Below are 14,422 nucleotides of genomic sequence, written 5' to 3'. Positions count from 1 at the left end.
TTCTTTAGGCAAACTCTGTTTCTCTTTCAATTTCTTATCCGATATTAAGGGATCAAATTAGTGGTATCAAAGTCAGGTTATCTCGAAAAGTCACCTTGAGGGCCTTCAAAGCTTGTTTGACTAAAGCACAGGGTCAAATGAAGTCCCAACAAAGCTTGTTTGACTAAGGCTCAGAGTCAAATGAAGTCCCAAGCTAACAAGGGAAGGACATACAAAACTTACAATGTTGGTGATTAGATTTATGTAAACCTCCAGCTTTACAGACAACTTTCCCTTAAATCTTAGACAAATAGACTTTTCAGGAGCTCTCCGCTAAATTCTTTGGCCCTTTCAGATTGTGGCTACTGCAAAGTGGATTACACATCGGCATTGCCGGCAGATTCCAAGATTCACCTCACCTTTCATATTTCCCAGCTAAAGAAGAAGATTGACTCTCATCCTACTTCAGTCATTCTATCTATTGTGCACTCCTCTTCAGACCATATTCTTCTAATTCATGAGATCATCTTAGATTGAAGAATTGATAAAAAAAAATGGCATGACTGTTTCTCAATGGCTTAACAAGTGGAGCAATGCTAGATAGTACTTAGGAAGATGTCATACTTTTTGCAGTAGTTTCCTTAATTTCATCCTTGAGGACAAGGATGGTTAGATGGGGAGTATTTTTACAGCCATATTAGAATGAATTTCTTTTAGTGTATAAAATAGTTAAATGTGGTGAAAGAGTTACATCATTAGCACATTCTATGGAACTAGTTTGTTAGGAAGAAAAGTTAGTTACACCTAACTTTGGGATAGTAAAATTTAATCATCAAAGTGTAATTTTTTTTAATTCTAGTGGATCAATGAACTCTCTTCTTCCTTTTCTTTCTGAATTTCTTTAGAAGTCTTTGAGTTCTCGAGTGAGCTGTTCAAGAATAATTCTCTTATTTGTTCTTTAGTTTCTGAGGCCATGTTAGATAGAAGAATGGTAGGATTGTCTGGTAATGTCTTATCAAGTAGTTCAATGGTCTGGAGGAAGATTGTACTTGGGACGATTATCATATTTTTTTTCTAAGTTTCCTCAATTTCATTATGGAGTACAAAGATGGTTTGATAGGGGAATATGGTTAGAATAAATTTGTTTTAGCTCAATTCAAAGTACGGTATAAAGTAGTTATATGTAGTGAATGAGTCATGTGATTAGCAAATTCTAAAACTAGTATGTTAGTCTGTAAAGAAGGAAAGTTGGTTGAGTTAATTACAATTAACTTTGGGGACCATCTCTTTGTATAAGTAGGAGTTAATCTTGGAAATGTAAACAAATTTTGGATTATAGCAAATCTATAAACTCTTTTCTTTATTTTCTTTCTGAATTTCTTCAGAATTTGTTGAGTTTTCTGAGCCTATTTATTCTTTAGTTTAACTCTGTTTTTCTTCCAATTTCTTGTCTGATATTAAGGAATTGCATCAATGGTATCAGATCCAGGTTGTCTCGATAAGCCACCTTGAGGGCCTTCAAACCTTGTTTTGCTAAGTGTCATGGACTTAGACTTCAACTAATGCTCCGTGCGACACTTGACAACTTACGCACGACTCTTTCACGTTCTTGTAAGCTCAAGTAAGCATTTTCAAACTTAGACCTCTAAACGAATGAAAGACAAAAAAAGAGCTTATAAGAAGATTTTTGTATTGCTTGGAGAATGCTTTACACTTGTTTGGTTGGTTTGCAAATGAGAGCCCCTCTATTTATACTACACATCTAGGGGATAAAGTGAAAATAAAAATTACTACACAAGTCCTTGTATATTTACAATTTGGTCTCTTCTAGAATTCACTGCAGGCCTAGAGAATTCTAAAGTCTTTCAAAAACTCTTCCAGGATATTCTAAAGTCTTCTACAAACCTCTTAAGACTCATAATCGAATGAAGTTCTAAGCTGATAAGGGAAGGACGAACAAAACTTACAATGTTGGTGATTGAATTTATGTGGAACTCCAACCTTACATACAACTTTTCATTAAATCTCACACTTTTCAGGAGCTCTTCGCAAACTTTTTTAGCCCTTTACAAATTATGGACATGTGGGCAAAGTGGCTTACACCTTGGCATTGTCAACAAATTCCGAGGTTCACCCCACATTTCATATTTCCCGAAGAAGATTGACTTTCATCCTACTTCAGTCATTCTACCTATTGGGCACTCTTCTTCAGGCCATGTTCTTTTGGTTCCTGATGCCATCTTCAATAAAAGAATGGTTTAGAAGAATGACATGCTTGTTTCTTAATGGTTTATCAAGTGGTTCAATGCTCTAGAAAAAGATAATATCTGGGAAGATCATCATACTTTTTGCCAACAATTTCCTCAATTTCATCCTTGAGGACAAGGATGGTTTGATGGGGAGTATTGTTACAACCCTATTAAAATGAATTTCTTTTAGCTCAATTTGAAGTACTGCATACAGTATTTAAATGTAGTAATTCTTCAGAACTCTTTGAGTGTTAGCTGTTCAAGAACAATTCTCCTATTTGTTCTTTAGGCAAACTCTATTTTTCTTCCAATTTCTTGTCCAATATTAAGGGATCACTTCAATCTCCACTTTTTTCTATGCCTTTCCTTACTTACAAAGTGTAGCTAGTCAAACAATACAAGGAAAAATGAAAAAGACCCTTTTACACGCACATATAAACCATCTTTAGTGAAGTCCCTCCTTTCCAATAACTTTCCCTACAATATTTATTTTGTAAAAGGATGGAGTAGGCACACTCACTACTCTTATGAGGTGTAGAGGAAGAAAAAAATAGTAGTTAAATGAAAGCTAAAAGGCATTAGCGAAGAACTAATGGAGATATGGCATAGATTGAAAAAAGGGAAAGCAGTAACTAAGGATGGGGTTGGGATTCTCCTCACCATAGTATACCAACTGAGAAAAAAGAATTAGTGCTTTTCACATTTCAATCAAACTAAAATGATAACCGATCGGATCGATTAGAATGTCCTTATTCACATTCTCAAGTTAGAGATCTAAATTCATATCAAGTCAGATCAAACGAGACTTTCGATAATTTGTAAATAACTCTTTATCTATTTTAGAAAATTATTTCTATTCTAAGTAGCACCCAAGAAAGCACACACGTAACAGATCTTAACCAAAGACAGATCTCCATAAATTTTCAAAGTTGCATCCAAAGTTGCCTACTCATTGATAGTGAAAAGGTAAAATATAATCACCTAAATATGTTTACAAAGCCAAGAGCAACTCATTTGAGCCAGTCAATGCGAATTTGTTATGTCAGTGCACAAAGCAAGCATGCAATGACGGTGTAGATTTTTAGTCTACCCATTATTGTTATGTTGGGCTAATTCTGTTAGGCAAGAGTACCCCCTATCAATATTGTTTGACCTGTGGATAGGCTATAAATAGGTTGTTTGTTATTGTTATAAGGTTGCTCGCCTTTATACATAGCCTGTTATACTCAGGTTAGAGCTATATTACCAGGTACAAATTTAAATAAATTTAGTAGCTTTTGCTTAATTATGTATTTGTATTACAAAATCAATTAGATATGTAAAAATATTAAAATGCAAATTCAGTAACTAAAATGAGCTATGTATGCATTTAGTGACAAATTCAGACCCATAAATTTCAAATTCTACTTCACCGCATCGGCCTATGCTATAGCTTATAATGATCAATGATATTAATCCTACCATAATATAGTTCCTATTATTTAGAGCCAGAGGCTTTGTCAAAAGCAAGCACAATAAGATCATTTTTATTCGAAGATAAGATTTTTTCATACTTTACTTACGAGCTCATGCAGTACTCAGGGGCATAGGCACATGTATGTTAGGGTGTCCAATTGGACACCTTTCGTTGGAAAAAATATTGCATATACAAGTAAACTGATACACGAAGTGATTAAATAACATATTTTGGACAACCTTTACATAATAGGTTGTTATATCCTAGTGGTTTAAGATGTTTTAAATGTGTGTTTTGATATCTTTAATGAGTCAGTGCTCGCGTGTTCAAATCTCACTTGCAACAATTTTTTTCCCTTTTTAAAAAGAGCTTTTGTTGTTTAATTTTTGGACCCTCTTCGTAAAATGTCAGTGCTCCGTGTTCAAATCTCAATTGCAACAATTTTTTTCCCTTTTTAAAAAGAGTTTTTGTTGTTTAATTTTTGGACCCTCTTCATCAATTTTTTCCCTTCTTAAAAAGAACTTTTTGTTGCTTAATTTTTGAGAGTCCGAAACCAAAAGGGCAACAAATTTTTTCGAAAATTTCAAAAGGGCAACTCAATTAATTATGAAACCAAAAGGGCAACCATTTTTAACGCCGTGTAAATCAGGTTTTCTAAAACGAGGCTCAAATTCCGATAAGCCTTGTAAGGCTCAACTGCCAATGAGCCTTACAAGGCTCAGCCGCCAATGAGCCTTGTAGGCTGTTATTTTAAAAAAAAAACATTCTTGTTTTATTTTCTTGTTTGTTAAAAGTCTAATAATAATAATAATAATATATAGTTGTTGATATGATGCATAAAGATAGTTTAGACCTTATTGCTAGCCATTACTTTGTGGCTTTTCAAACGAACTAAATTGTTTAGACCTTATTTACTACTTAGTTGATATTTTGTTTTCTTCAACTTTTTTAATGTGAAATTATAATTTGGTTTATTCACCTGCAGAATGATAAAATTCAGTCTTCTTTAGTCATACTTTATTTTGGTGGAAATGCCCTATTGATGAATATGTTGAAAATATGAGAAAAATTATACTTCATATCAAGGTAAAAAAAAACAATATACTTTTTAAATAATTTATAGTAAACATGAACCATGCATACATGTTGGAGTTCGAAAACTTCAATTTATATATATATATATATATATATATATATATATATATATATAATTTGTAAAAAAATGATAGAACATATAAGGGACATGATAGAATATATAAAAGACAACACTTCTAGAGATTATCGTCTGTCTTGATGCGGTTGTTGATGTCCTGCCAAATTATATTTATTACTGAATTCTATTAATATTTTATAAATGTCAAAATTGAAAATTTGTTGATTATAACAACATACATATTGTTGTGAAGGCCAACTTCATCATCATTTTGATTTTGTGACATGTCATCCATGAATAAGATGTAAATCATTAACATATAATTTAATATAACTAAAATATTCTATAAATTATTTAAAGAGTATATTACCGTCGAAAAACTCAATCTCCTAGCATGAAATAGTGAGTTTTGAAATTGACGTTGTCGTACAAAACCATAATTTCCTTCGTTGAATTCTTCAAAACCCAAATTTACAACATTAGGAGTTTGAAAGCCACTACCTTCTTCTTGTGTGTAGTTGGGCACACTCGTAGATACTCCAGCACAGTAAAAAATAGGGTAATACGGGGTGTCGGGAGTAGCCAATGATAAATTTGTGTTGGCCTCATATTGATTTCCTGAAATCCTGTATTATGTTCTTCTATATGAACACCTCCCAAATTTGATGTTGTTGGTGATTGATTTTCATTTGGTGGAGTATAATGTTGTTGAAAGTTCAACCTTGTGTTCAAATGAACAACATTCATAGCATCTCTAGAATAAGATGCCATTTGTCTTGCATTGTCTCTCACTTGAAATGACTGAGCATTATCATTTTCTATTGCTTGATTCATTCTATACAATCTTTCATGTCCCATTGCCTAAAATTCTTTAATATATATATATATATATATATATATATATATATATATATATATATATATATATATATACATAAAAAGGTCAAACGAAGAAGTCAATGATATTTATGTATTTTTTAAAAAATACATATCAATGCCTCATAATATCTTCCTGCGATTGGTTGATATATAAAATTGAAGTTTTCGAACTCCAACATATATGCATGGTTCATGTTTACTATAAATTATTTAAAGAGTATATTGTTTTTTTTTTACCTTGATATGAAGTATAATTTTTCTCATGTTTTCAACATATTCATCAATAGGACATTTCCACCAAAATAAAGTATGACTAAAGAAGGCTGAATTTTATCATTCTGCAAGTGAATAAATCAAATTATAATTTCACATAAAAAAGTTGAAGAAAAAAAATATCAACTAAGTAGTAAATAAGGTCTAAACTATTGGGTTTAGTTCGTTTGAAAAGCCACAAAGTAATGGCTAGCAATAAGGTCTAAACTATCTTTATGCATCATATCAACAACTATGCATTATTATTATTAGACTTTTAACAAACAAGAAAATAAAACGAGAATGTTTTTTTTTTTTAAATAACAGCCTGCAAGGCTCATTGGTGGCTGAGCCTTACAAGGCTCATCGGAATTTGAGCCTCGTTTTAGAAAACCTGATTTACACGGCGTTAGAAATTATTGCCCTTTTGATTTCATAATTAATTTAGTTGCCCTTTTGAAATTTTCAAAAAATTTGTTGCCCTTTTGATTTCGAATTCTAATTTCTGGACCCTCTTCCTAAAATTCCTGGCTCCGCCACTGACAGTACTCACCCTCTATCTTCAAATGAGCATATACACTCCACTTATTGTCCAACAAACGAGCATAAGAGTGAGCGAGTGAAACCTTTAATTTAGTGGCTTTCCTCACCCTATTATCTTTCATTTATTCCGCAAGTACTACTTCTCCGGCAATGCTTAATTTCACCTGAACAATCTCAGATTCATAAAGTACTCAAGTCCCAAGAAACCCTTTTCTACTTATTATGCTTTTATTCTAAATCATTTATTAAATTTAAAAGTATCTTAATAAGGATAAATTCGTCAACTTTTGATTTTTATATTTATGATAAATGATAAATATAGTAATAGAATCATTTATAAAAATAATAAGAATAAGGAAGATGAATATAATATTGTAAATAAATAAAAGAGGTAGAGTTATAGATCCAAAATCTGATCAAATATATATTTCATGTTTAACCACAATTTACAACTTATAGAAAATTTATCTTAGTGGTTACAAATTAAATTGAGCATATGTTTGAATAATTAACCATGATTAAGTAAAACATGCATGAATGAACTCATATATTTTATATATACATATTGTAAAATATCAAGTGCGAATAACCATGCATACACTGGCTTCAAGAATTGCAAAGTTCTATAGTCAATAAATAACGCAACAAATGCGTCGTGATGTTACTAGGTGTTTAAATAATTCAACGAATTAGTTTGACTTACAATACACTACATGTACTTGCAAGGATTGACTAAGTTGATTGAGCGAGTGATTTTCTATATGGGATAACCTGAGATCCGTGAAGGTGCATAGCTTCTTTGAATGTCCCGCGGATTGACTACTACATGTAGGGACGGGACTGATCCCGAAAGAGAGGTCTTTCTTTATGGTTATGAAATCACTTTGATTGAAAAGCAAGTCGATGATGCCATAAGTCAAACGGGGGGGGGGGGGGGGTGAGGCGAGAGTCCTTCACTGCACTCACTGGAGAGAGGGTAAACTCATTTATTCTTTTATTTGTTCATAGGAAAGATTTCAACTATCTTCGAGAAATGTCTTGATGTGCTTCTAAGGACAAACAATTTTTTTATTTTGGAATGCTATTATATATTGTTATCATCTGTATTCTGACAATTTGATGATATGTCGTTTGAGTAATTTAAGATATTATTATCATTGTTCCATTCTTATCAATGGCAATAGAGTAGGATTCTTCAGCTCCTCACATGGTCTTAAGAAGGGAGACCCTCTATCCCCTTCACTTTTTATAATTGGCTTTGACTTATTGTCTAGAATGTTAAATAGTCTTAATTCTCATGAGCATTTTACTCTGTTTAGCATGGATCTTAATGGACCTGTCATTAATCATCTTGCCTATGCGGACGACATAATGATTTTCAGCGGGGGCAATAATAAATCTATTAAGCTCATCAAGCATCAAATCAGGAGGTATGAAAAAGCCTCAGGTCAACAGGTTAATGATGCTAAGAGTTTCTTTATTACTGCTCCTAAAACTGCTTATAACAGGATCAACATATTGAGAAGAGTGACTGGCTACATGGACAACACTTTCCCTTTCACTTATTTGGGTTGCCCTATCTATAATGGGAAAAAAATCTTAGCTATTTTGATGGTATGTTAGCAAAAATTGTTAAAAGATTGAATGGTTGGCAATGTAATATGTTATCTCATGGGGAAAGGTTATTCTCATCAAGCATGTTTTACAATCTGTGCCTATTTACACATTGTCTGCTATTACTCCTCCCAATGGTACCATCAATCTTATTGAGAAACACTTTGCTAACTTTCTATGGGGTAGTAGTGATGGTAAGAATAAGTACCACTGGAGTAAGTGGGAAAACTTGTGTATTCCAAAAGATGAAGGGGGGGAGGGGGGGGGGGGATTGGCATTAGGAGTATGAATGACATTTGTAACTCCTTGATAATTAAGAGATGGTGGAGGTTTAGAACTCAACCATCTCCTTGGGCTAAGTTTCTTATAAAAAAATACTGCAAAATAGCTCACCCTGTTAAAAAAGTGGCAACTTCTGTTGACTCTCATACTTGGAAAAGTTTGATGCAAATCAAAGAACAAGTTGAACGTCACATTATTTGGAAAGTACAAGAAGGAAACTCCAGCTTTTGGTGGGACAATTAGACAGCTATTGGAGCCTTGGCTAAGCTATGTCAAGGCCTAGGTAAGTCTCCAAAACTTCTGATTAATTCCTTTTTTGTGAATAAGTCTTGGAATACTGTTAAGTTAAGCGGTGTTGTTCCCAATTACATTGTGAAGATTATTTCTAGCATTGTAATAGGCAATAACACGGAAAAGGATTATCCTATCTGGAATGATACTGAAAATGGTGTTTTTACTAACTACTCTGCATGGCAAATAGTTAGAAAACAAAGACCAAAAAATAATTTTCTCAACAGCATTTGGCATAATAAGATGCCTTTTAAAATATCTTTCTTAACTTGGAGAATGTTTAAAAGGAGATTGCCCTTTAATGACATAATTACTAGGCTCAATATCAACTCACAAAATGATTGTTTTTGTTATAGGAATGCACGTAATGACACTATGTATCACGTGTTTGGAGAGGGAGAAGCAGCAAGGCAACTATGGAGCATGATGGGAAACCCTCTCGGAATCCAACATAAAAATCAGCCTATGACCAACATCTTCAGTGCTTGGTGGGAAACAAAACCAGAAAATGCCATTCACAAGACTATCTTGAAGATTACCCCTACAATTATTTGTTGGGAGATTTGGAAGCAATGGTGCTCTTGCAAATATGGAGGCAAAAAATACCTCCAAACAAACAAAATGTGCTATCAAACCGTTCACACTATAAAATCTGTTTTGGCTAATACTTTTCAAAACTTCCATAGAAATAATCATTAGCCATCATTCTGCCTAGAAGTTGAGAGGCCCAGACCAGTTCAGATAATGAAGCAAGTAACATGGAGTTATCCTCAAAACGACATCATAAAAATCAATACTGATGGTAGCTATGCACATGAGACTGGAAGGGCAGGCATTGGGGGAATCATAAGGAATAGTTATGGAGACTTGATCATGGCATTCTCTTTCCCCGTTGAGTGCAAAAATAGCAACATGGCTGAGGCCATGGCAGTTGAGTTTGGTGTAAAATGGTGTAATCAACATGGGTACACTAATTTTATTCTAGAACTTGACTCCATGAATATAGTCAATATGCTTGCCAACGATATAGTTACAAATATGAAGCTGAAACAAGTCATTGACTCCATCAACATCATCAAAAAAAGGTGCAAATGCAAATTAAACATTGTTTCAAAGAGGGAAACCAAGTTGCAGATTGTTTAGCAAAACTGGCCTCTTCTTCTCACCAGATGCTCATCACTCAACTCTATTCCAATCTCCCTAGACAAGCTAAAGGTCTCTTTCTACTGGACAAATGGCAATTGCCTAGTATTCAGAGCAAATATGATAGAGCAAATTTCTTTGTAAGCTAGTTACTTTCTTCTTCATAAATTTACAGAAGGCTCTATAGTAGTTTTTGTAAGCCTTCGGATTAGTGTTGTATTGAGGTCAGGTCTAGCCCCCCCTCTAATCGTTTTTGCTAATACAACACACCCTATCCGAGTAATTGATTTATATATATATATATATATATATATAACTAGATTGAGAAAATAAATATAATGTATCCAACATATATAAAGTGAACAGATACAACAGATGCAAATTAAAGTGAATATATACAACTCCAAATAATAGCTTTAAATCATAATTAGCTAAACTATCGTTATATTTGATAATTTAGGCCTTAAACTACCATTATTTCTAAATTTTTCACTTTTTACTAAAGGCATAAAAGTTGTCCTTATTTCATAAGTAATTTACTTACAATATTTTAAAAACGTTTGACTAGTCTTATTAATACTCGTCCCAAATGTGACTTAGTCTAAGCAATGCCCAAAGACTTATGTTGCTTTCTTTCCTGGTCATTGGTGATAAAGTAAAAATAGATTATTGGGTAAAATTTAATCAAATGATGTTTTATTGTTTTGATGGTCCAGGTTAAATGTGTATGGAGGGTGTTTATTTGAATCCAGGTTAAATGTATATAAAGGATGTTTATCATCCGAATAACCCTCTCATGTTGACCGTTATGATTTATATTATTGAATAAGTTTTTTAATAAATATGTAAAAATATGACATACAGAAAAAGACCTAAAGATGAAGTGAGTAATGTCTTTTGAAGATGCGGCATAAGAGAAATTGGACCATTTGCCTAGCCTCCAACTGTTAGCTTCTCTTTTTTAATCATTTTATATTTAGAACATACATGTTTTAATTTACTAATTCATATTCGCATTGCATAGAGTCTATTTCAATGCCCACTTCCATTTATGATGGATCCATTAATTGACAATAACAGATCGACTCTTAGTCAAAAGATAAAGGGAATAGAGGACTTTAGTTTCTCTCCTTTTTTGAAAATAGTTACCTCAATTATGGAGTATCGTTATAACAAATAAAAAAAATTTGTGCCAATAAATTCTTATGATATATAACTAAACAATAGTATCAAATTACGTAATCAATTCATATTGTTATAAAATAATACATTCATCATTATTCACTTTTATTACATTAAAAATTAAGTAGAAAAATGTATATATTGTATCATGATCAAATTAACGTAATCTTAGGCTAAGAAAAAGTGGGAGTAAATTAATTTAATTAGTAGGACCCAAGTGCCACATGATTGGTCTCCTTTTGTTGTCTTCCTACACTAAACACTGAGCAGATGCGTGTCTTTGCTAAGCTGCATGTTTTCTCCATGTTGTAAGAAACTCTACCGACACTTGACAAGTTAGAATTAGTTGAATTAATAATTTTAGTTTAAATTATATATTTATATTAAATATATAATAGTATAAATTCATCACTCAAATGTTATTAATAATGAATATATATCGTTATTTTAGAATTTGAAATTCATAAAATTTAAATCCCGATAAATATTTCGCCCTATCGGGATACTTCCTCCTTTTATAGTAATTTTCCTTTCCCTTTTTTTCTTTCCCACCTGATCTTTTCCTTTATATTTCATGCGTATGATATGAAACCACGTCAGGGTAATTATTCCTTTTTCTTTTTTTCAGATTATTAATTTCATTTTTATGATCATAAGTGTATAAATCTTTTAGATATTTTAATTTTTTTTACACTGCGTATATAGAAAAGAAAAGTTCGCGTTATTTGAACAAAAAGAAGAGAGTTTACAAGTTAATTAATAAAGGTGCTCATCAGATTAACTCATGTTGATAGAAACTAAAGCTAAAAAGGGTAAATTCTTACTCCTTCCGTCCCATTTTATATGTCACATTTTTACTTTGCAGTTGCATTAAGAAATGATGAAACTTTACCCTTCTACCCTTATTTAATGTTTTCTTAAGTCAACTTTATTAATAAATGACAAGATTAATTAACTATTCTATCAAGGGTATAATAGGCAAAATATGGTAATTTATGCATAAATTTTATAAAATTACAAGTATTGTGGTCCAACTATTTATAGAAAGGAATGACATATAAAATGAGACGGAAGGAGTATAAGATTAGGGTATTAGTTACGTTGATTTAGCGTATTAAGAAAAAATATGTCTTTAATCACACTTATATCTATAAATAACTCTTCTAGTATTACTATTATCATGATTTAGTATGTATTAATTATACACTTTTTATAACTAATACATGTACTGATTATACATAGGTTGAAAGTACTACCAAATAAAAAAAAATAGTATCACCACTAATACATACATTATTTTCTCTAATATATCCTGCAAAATAATCCCTTAATAAGTAGTGCACAGTAAAAGTTCGAAGTGTATACTCCAATAATATACAAGAAACAGCCGTTACCTTAGACATGAAAACAAAATCTTACTGTACATGTTACACAACACAATCGAGGAGGATCCCCTTATGAACTAGTACACAGATCTCTACTCTCTCTTGTGCTTCAACTTCTACAAATACAAGTATACCAATTAAAAAATTATCGATATATATAAGTTAAATTTAATATAGGTAGCAAAAAATTAAAATACCTTAAGATTCAAGAACATAAGGGGTTTGCAACAGATCATAAGGTGCCCAAAGGGCATCTAACGGGCAAGGCCGGCTCGCATCGAGCCGGACCCACGGTTTGCCTTTTCCGCTCCAATGCAGTAAACTCACCGGACCGGGGTGCAAATCCCGACAAAGTCCTCGAAAATTATCACCTCCAAGTCCATGTTGGTTCCATTTATGATCAACTGGAGCTATATTTCCAGCAAAAACAAGTAAAAAAGGTGGTAATGAACCTAATTCATAAATTCTCATTCTTTTTTGAAGCTCCATCCATTCTACAATCTTTGTAGTATAATCTCCATCTCTCCATCTTTCGAGATCAATTACCATAACTCCCGTATTGAAATAACAAGGCTTTCGATTCGCAAAAGTCAAGGAAAGAGAAGGGTTTGACCAGAAAGTAGGAGTGAAATAGGTTGTGAAATTTGCATTGCAATATTCTGGTGCTGCTAGAACTGCTTCTTCACCTAGCGGTGTTGCTGCTAGCTTCGTAATGTCATCTACAAGAACAAGATCTGAATCCAGGTACACAACCTATGTGCATAACGAATATATTAGGATAAATAACTAATAAAGGTAGAAACGAATTTTGAATTTGAAGTTCATGAATTTCTACAGCTAGCAACCTCTTATTGCTTTTCAAAATTCAAATTGTTTCAAATTTGAAGCTGAAATAATGAGTATAAACGAACCTTTTGGATACATTGAGGAAGAAGATCAGGTAGATAATTGCGAGCATAATTTAGAGGACAATCCAAAGCAGCGCGAATCGAAGTAGATATCAATCCAGCCACAGGTGAATCTCGGAAGGGATAAATTGTGAAATGTAGATAAGGAAAAGAAGTAGCAAGTTTGAGATTCAAATAATCAATGTTAGCAGAAGACGACGAAGCGACAAAGTGAAAAATAACATTTTCAGGGCAAGATGAATGTTGAAGAACAGAAAGAATTGCAGCCATTGAACCTCGAAGATAAGCAGCATCAAGAGTCATGGCTACATTTACTGCATTTTGAAAGCAAATTTGTGTAATATTTGTGTCGGTGGAGGAGTTGTAGTAGTAGTCATGAAGAGAAGGACAAGTTGGGGAATTGTAGAATTTTGGGGCTTCTTTGAAATGAAAGTTTTTTGTGTTGATAGCGCCAATATTGTGTGCAGAAAAAGAGATGGTCCATAAAAGAGAAAATAGAAGGAGGGAGCTGGAGTTGAAACTTCCAAGTTTTGGCATTATGGAGGCAGCTATCTATACATAAACACTGATGCCACATTAGTTTCCTTATATATAGGAGTATATATTATATCACCCTATCAATTGATGCTTCCCTACGCAAATTCGAATTTAGTCGGACGATGAAAAATTAAAAAAAAATCAGAAGGTCGCACTATAACAAAACATGGAATTAGTTACAAAATTTGTCAGTAATCCTCAACTAATTCGTTGTTGAAAAATCTTAGCTAATTGCATTAACATAGAATTTTTGCCAAAAATATATATATCACCAATCAATAGCTAAATGAAAATTAACATAAATTTTTTATTGTTTATCTACAAAATTATCCTTCCCTAAGTTCTTGTTTTTTAGTAGTGTTAATGTTTCTGCCTATCCCAAATTGGCTGTAATTATTTTACATAGATGACTTGGTTGTGTATAATAGTTTTATATAGGGCTTAGGGCTACTTGAATGACTGATTCAAAAAGCTTTCGAAGGGAGTTTTATATATATATAAACAATATTGTAAAGATTATATATATATAATGTAATTTTTTAACTAAATGAGTCTGATATATAGAACCA

The 14,422-nt window shown here is 32.5% G+C and overlaps 1 protein-coding gene across 1 annotated transcript; it reads right to left on the bottom strand.

Annotated features, from left to right (window-relative positions):
* Positions 1 to 12,374: 12,374 nt before the first annotated feature.
* Positions 12,375 to 13,853, bottom strand: LOC125836424 (probable galacturonosyltransferase-like 1). The gene is made up of 2 exons (XM_049515591.1): positions 13,320 to 13,853; positions 12,375 to 13,161 (listed from the first exon to the last, which is right to left on the bottom strand). The coding sequence occupies exons 1-2, from the start codon at positions 13,851 to 13,853 to the stop codon at positions 12,607 to 12,609; spliced, it is 1,089 nt and encodes a 362-aa protein (XP_049371548.1). The 3' UTR covers positions 12,375 to 12,606.
* Between the last annotated feature and the right edge of the window lie 569 nt (positions 13,854 to 14,422).

Source organism: Solanum verrucosum, unplaced genomic scaffold, assembly GCF_900185275.1.
Source record: "Solanum verrucosum unplaced genomic scaffold, falcon-dt-bn FXZP01000278.1, whole genome shotgun sequence".
Taxonomy (NCBI): Eukaryota; Viridiplantae; Streptophyta; class Magnoliopsida; order Solanales; family Solanaceae; genus Solanum; species Solanum verrucosum.
Note: the sequence above shows the minus strand (reverse complement) of the source record. Positions and strands in the feature narration are given on the sequence as shown.

Coding starts and splice junctions, on each gene's coding strand:
- LOC125836424 (XM_049515591.1), bottom strand. CDS start 13,853: ATGCCAAAACTTGGAAGTTTCAACTCCAGCTCCCTCCTTCTATTTTCT. Junction 13,162..13,319: donor TTCCTCAATGTATCCAAAAG/GTTCGTTTATAC, acceptor TTATGCACATAG/GTTGTGTACCTGGATTCAGA.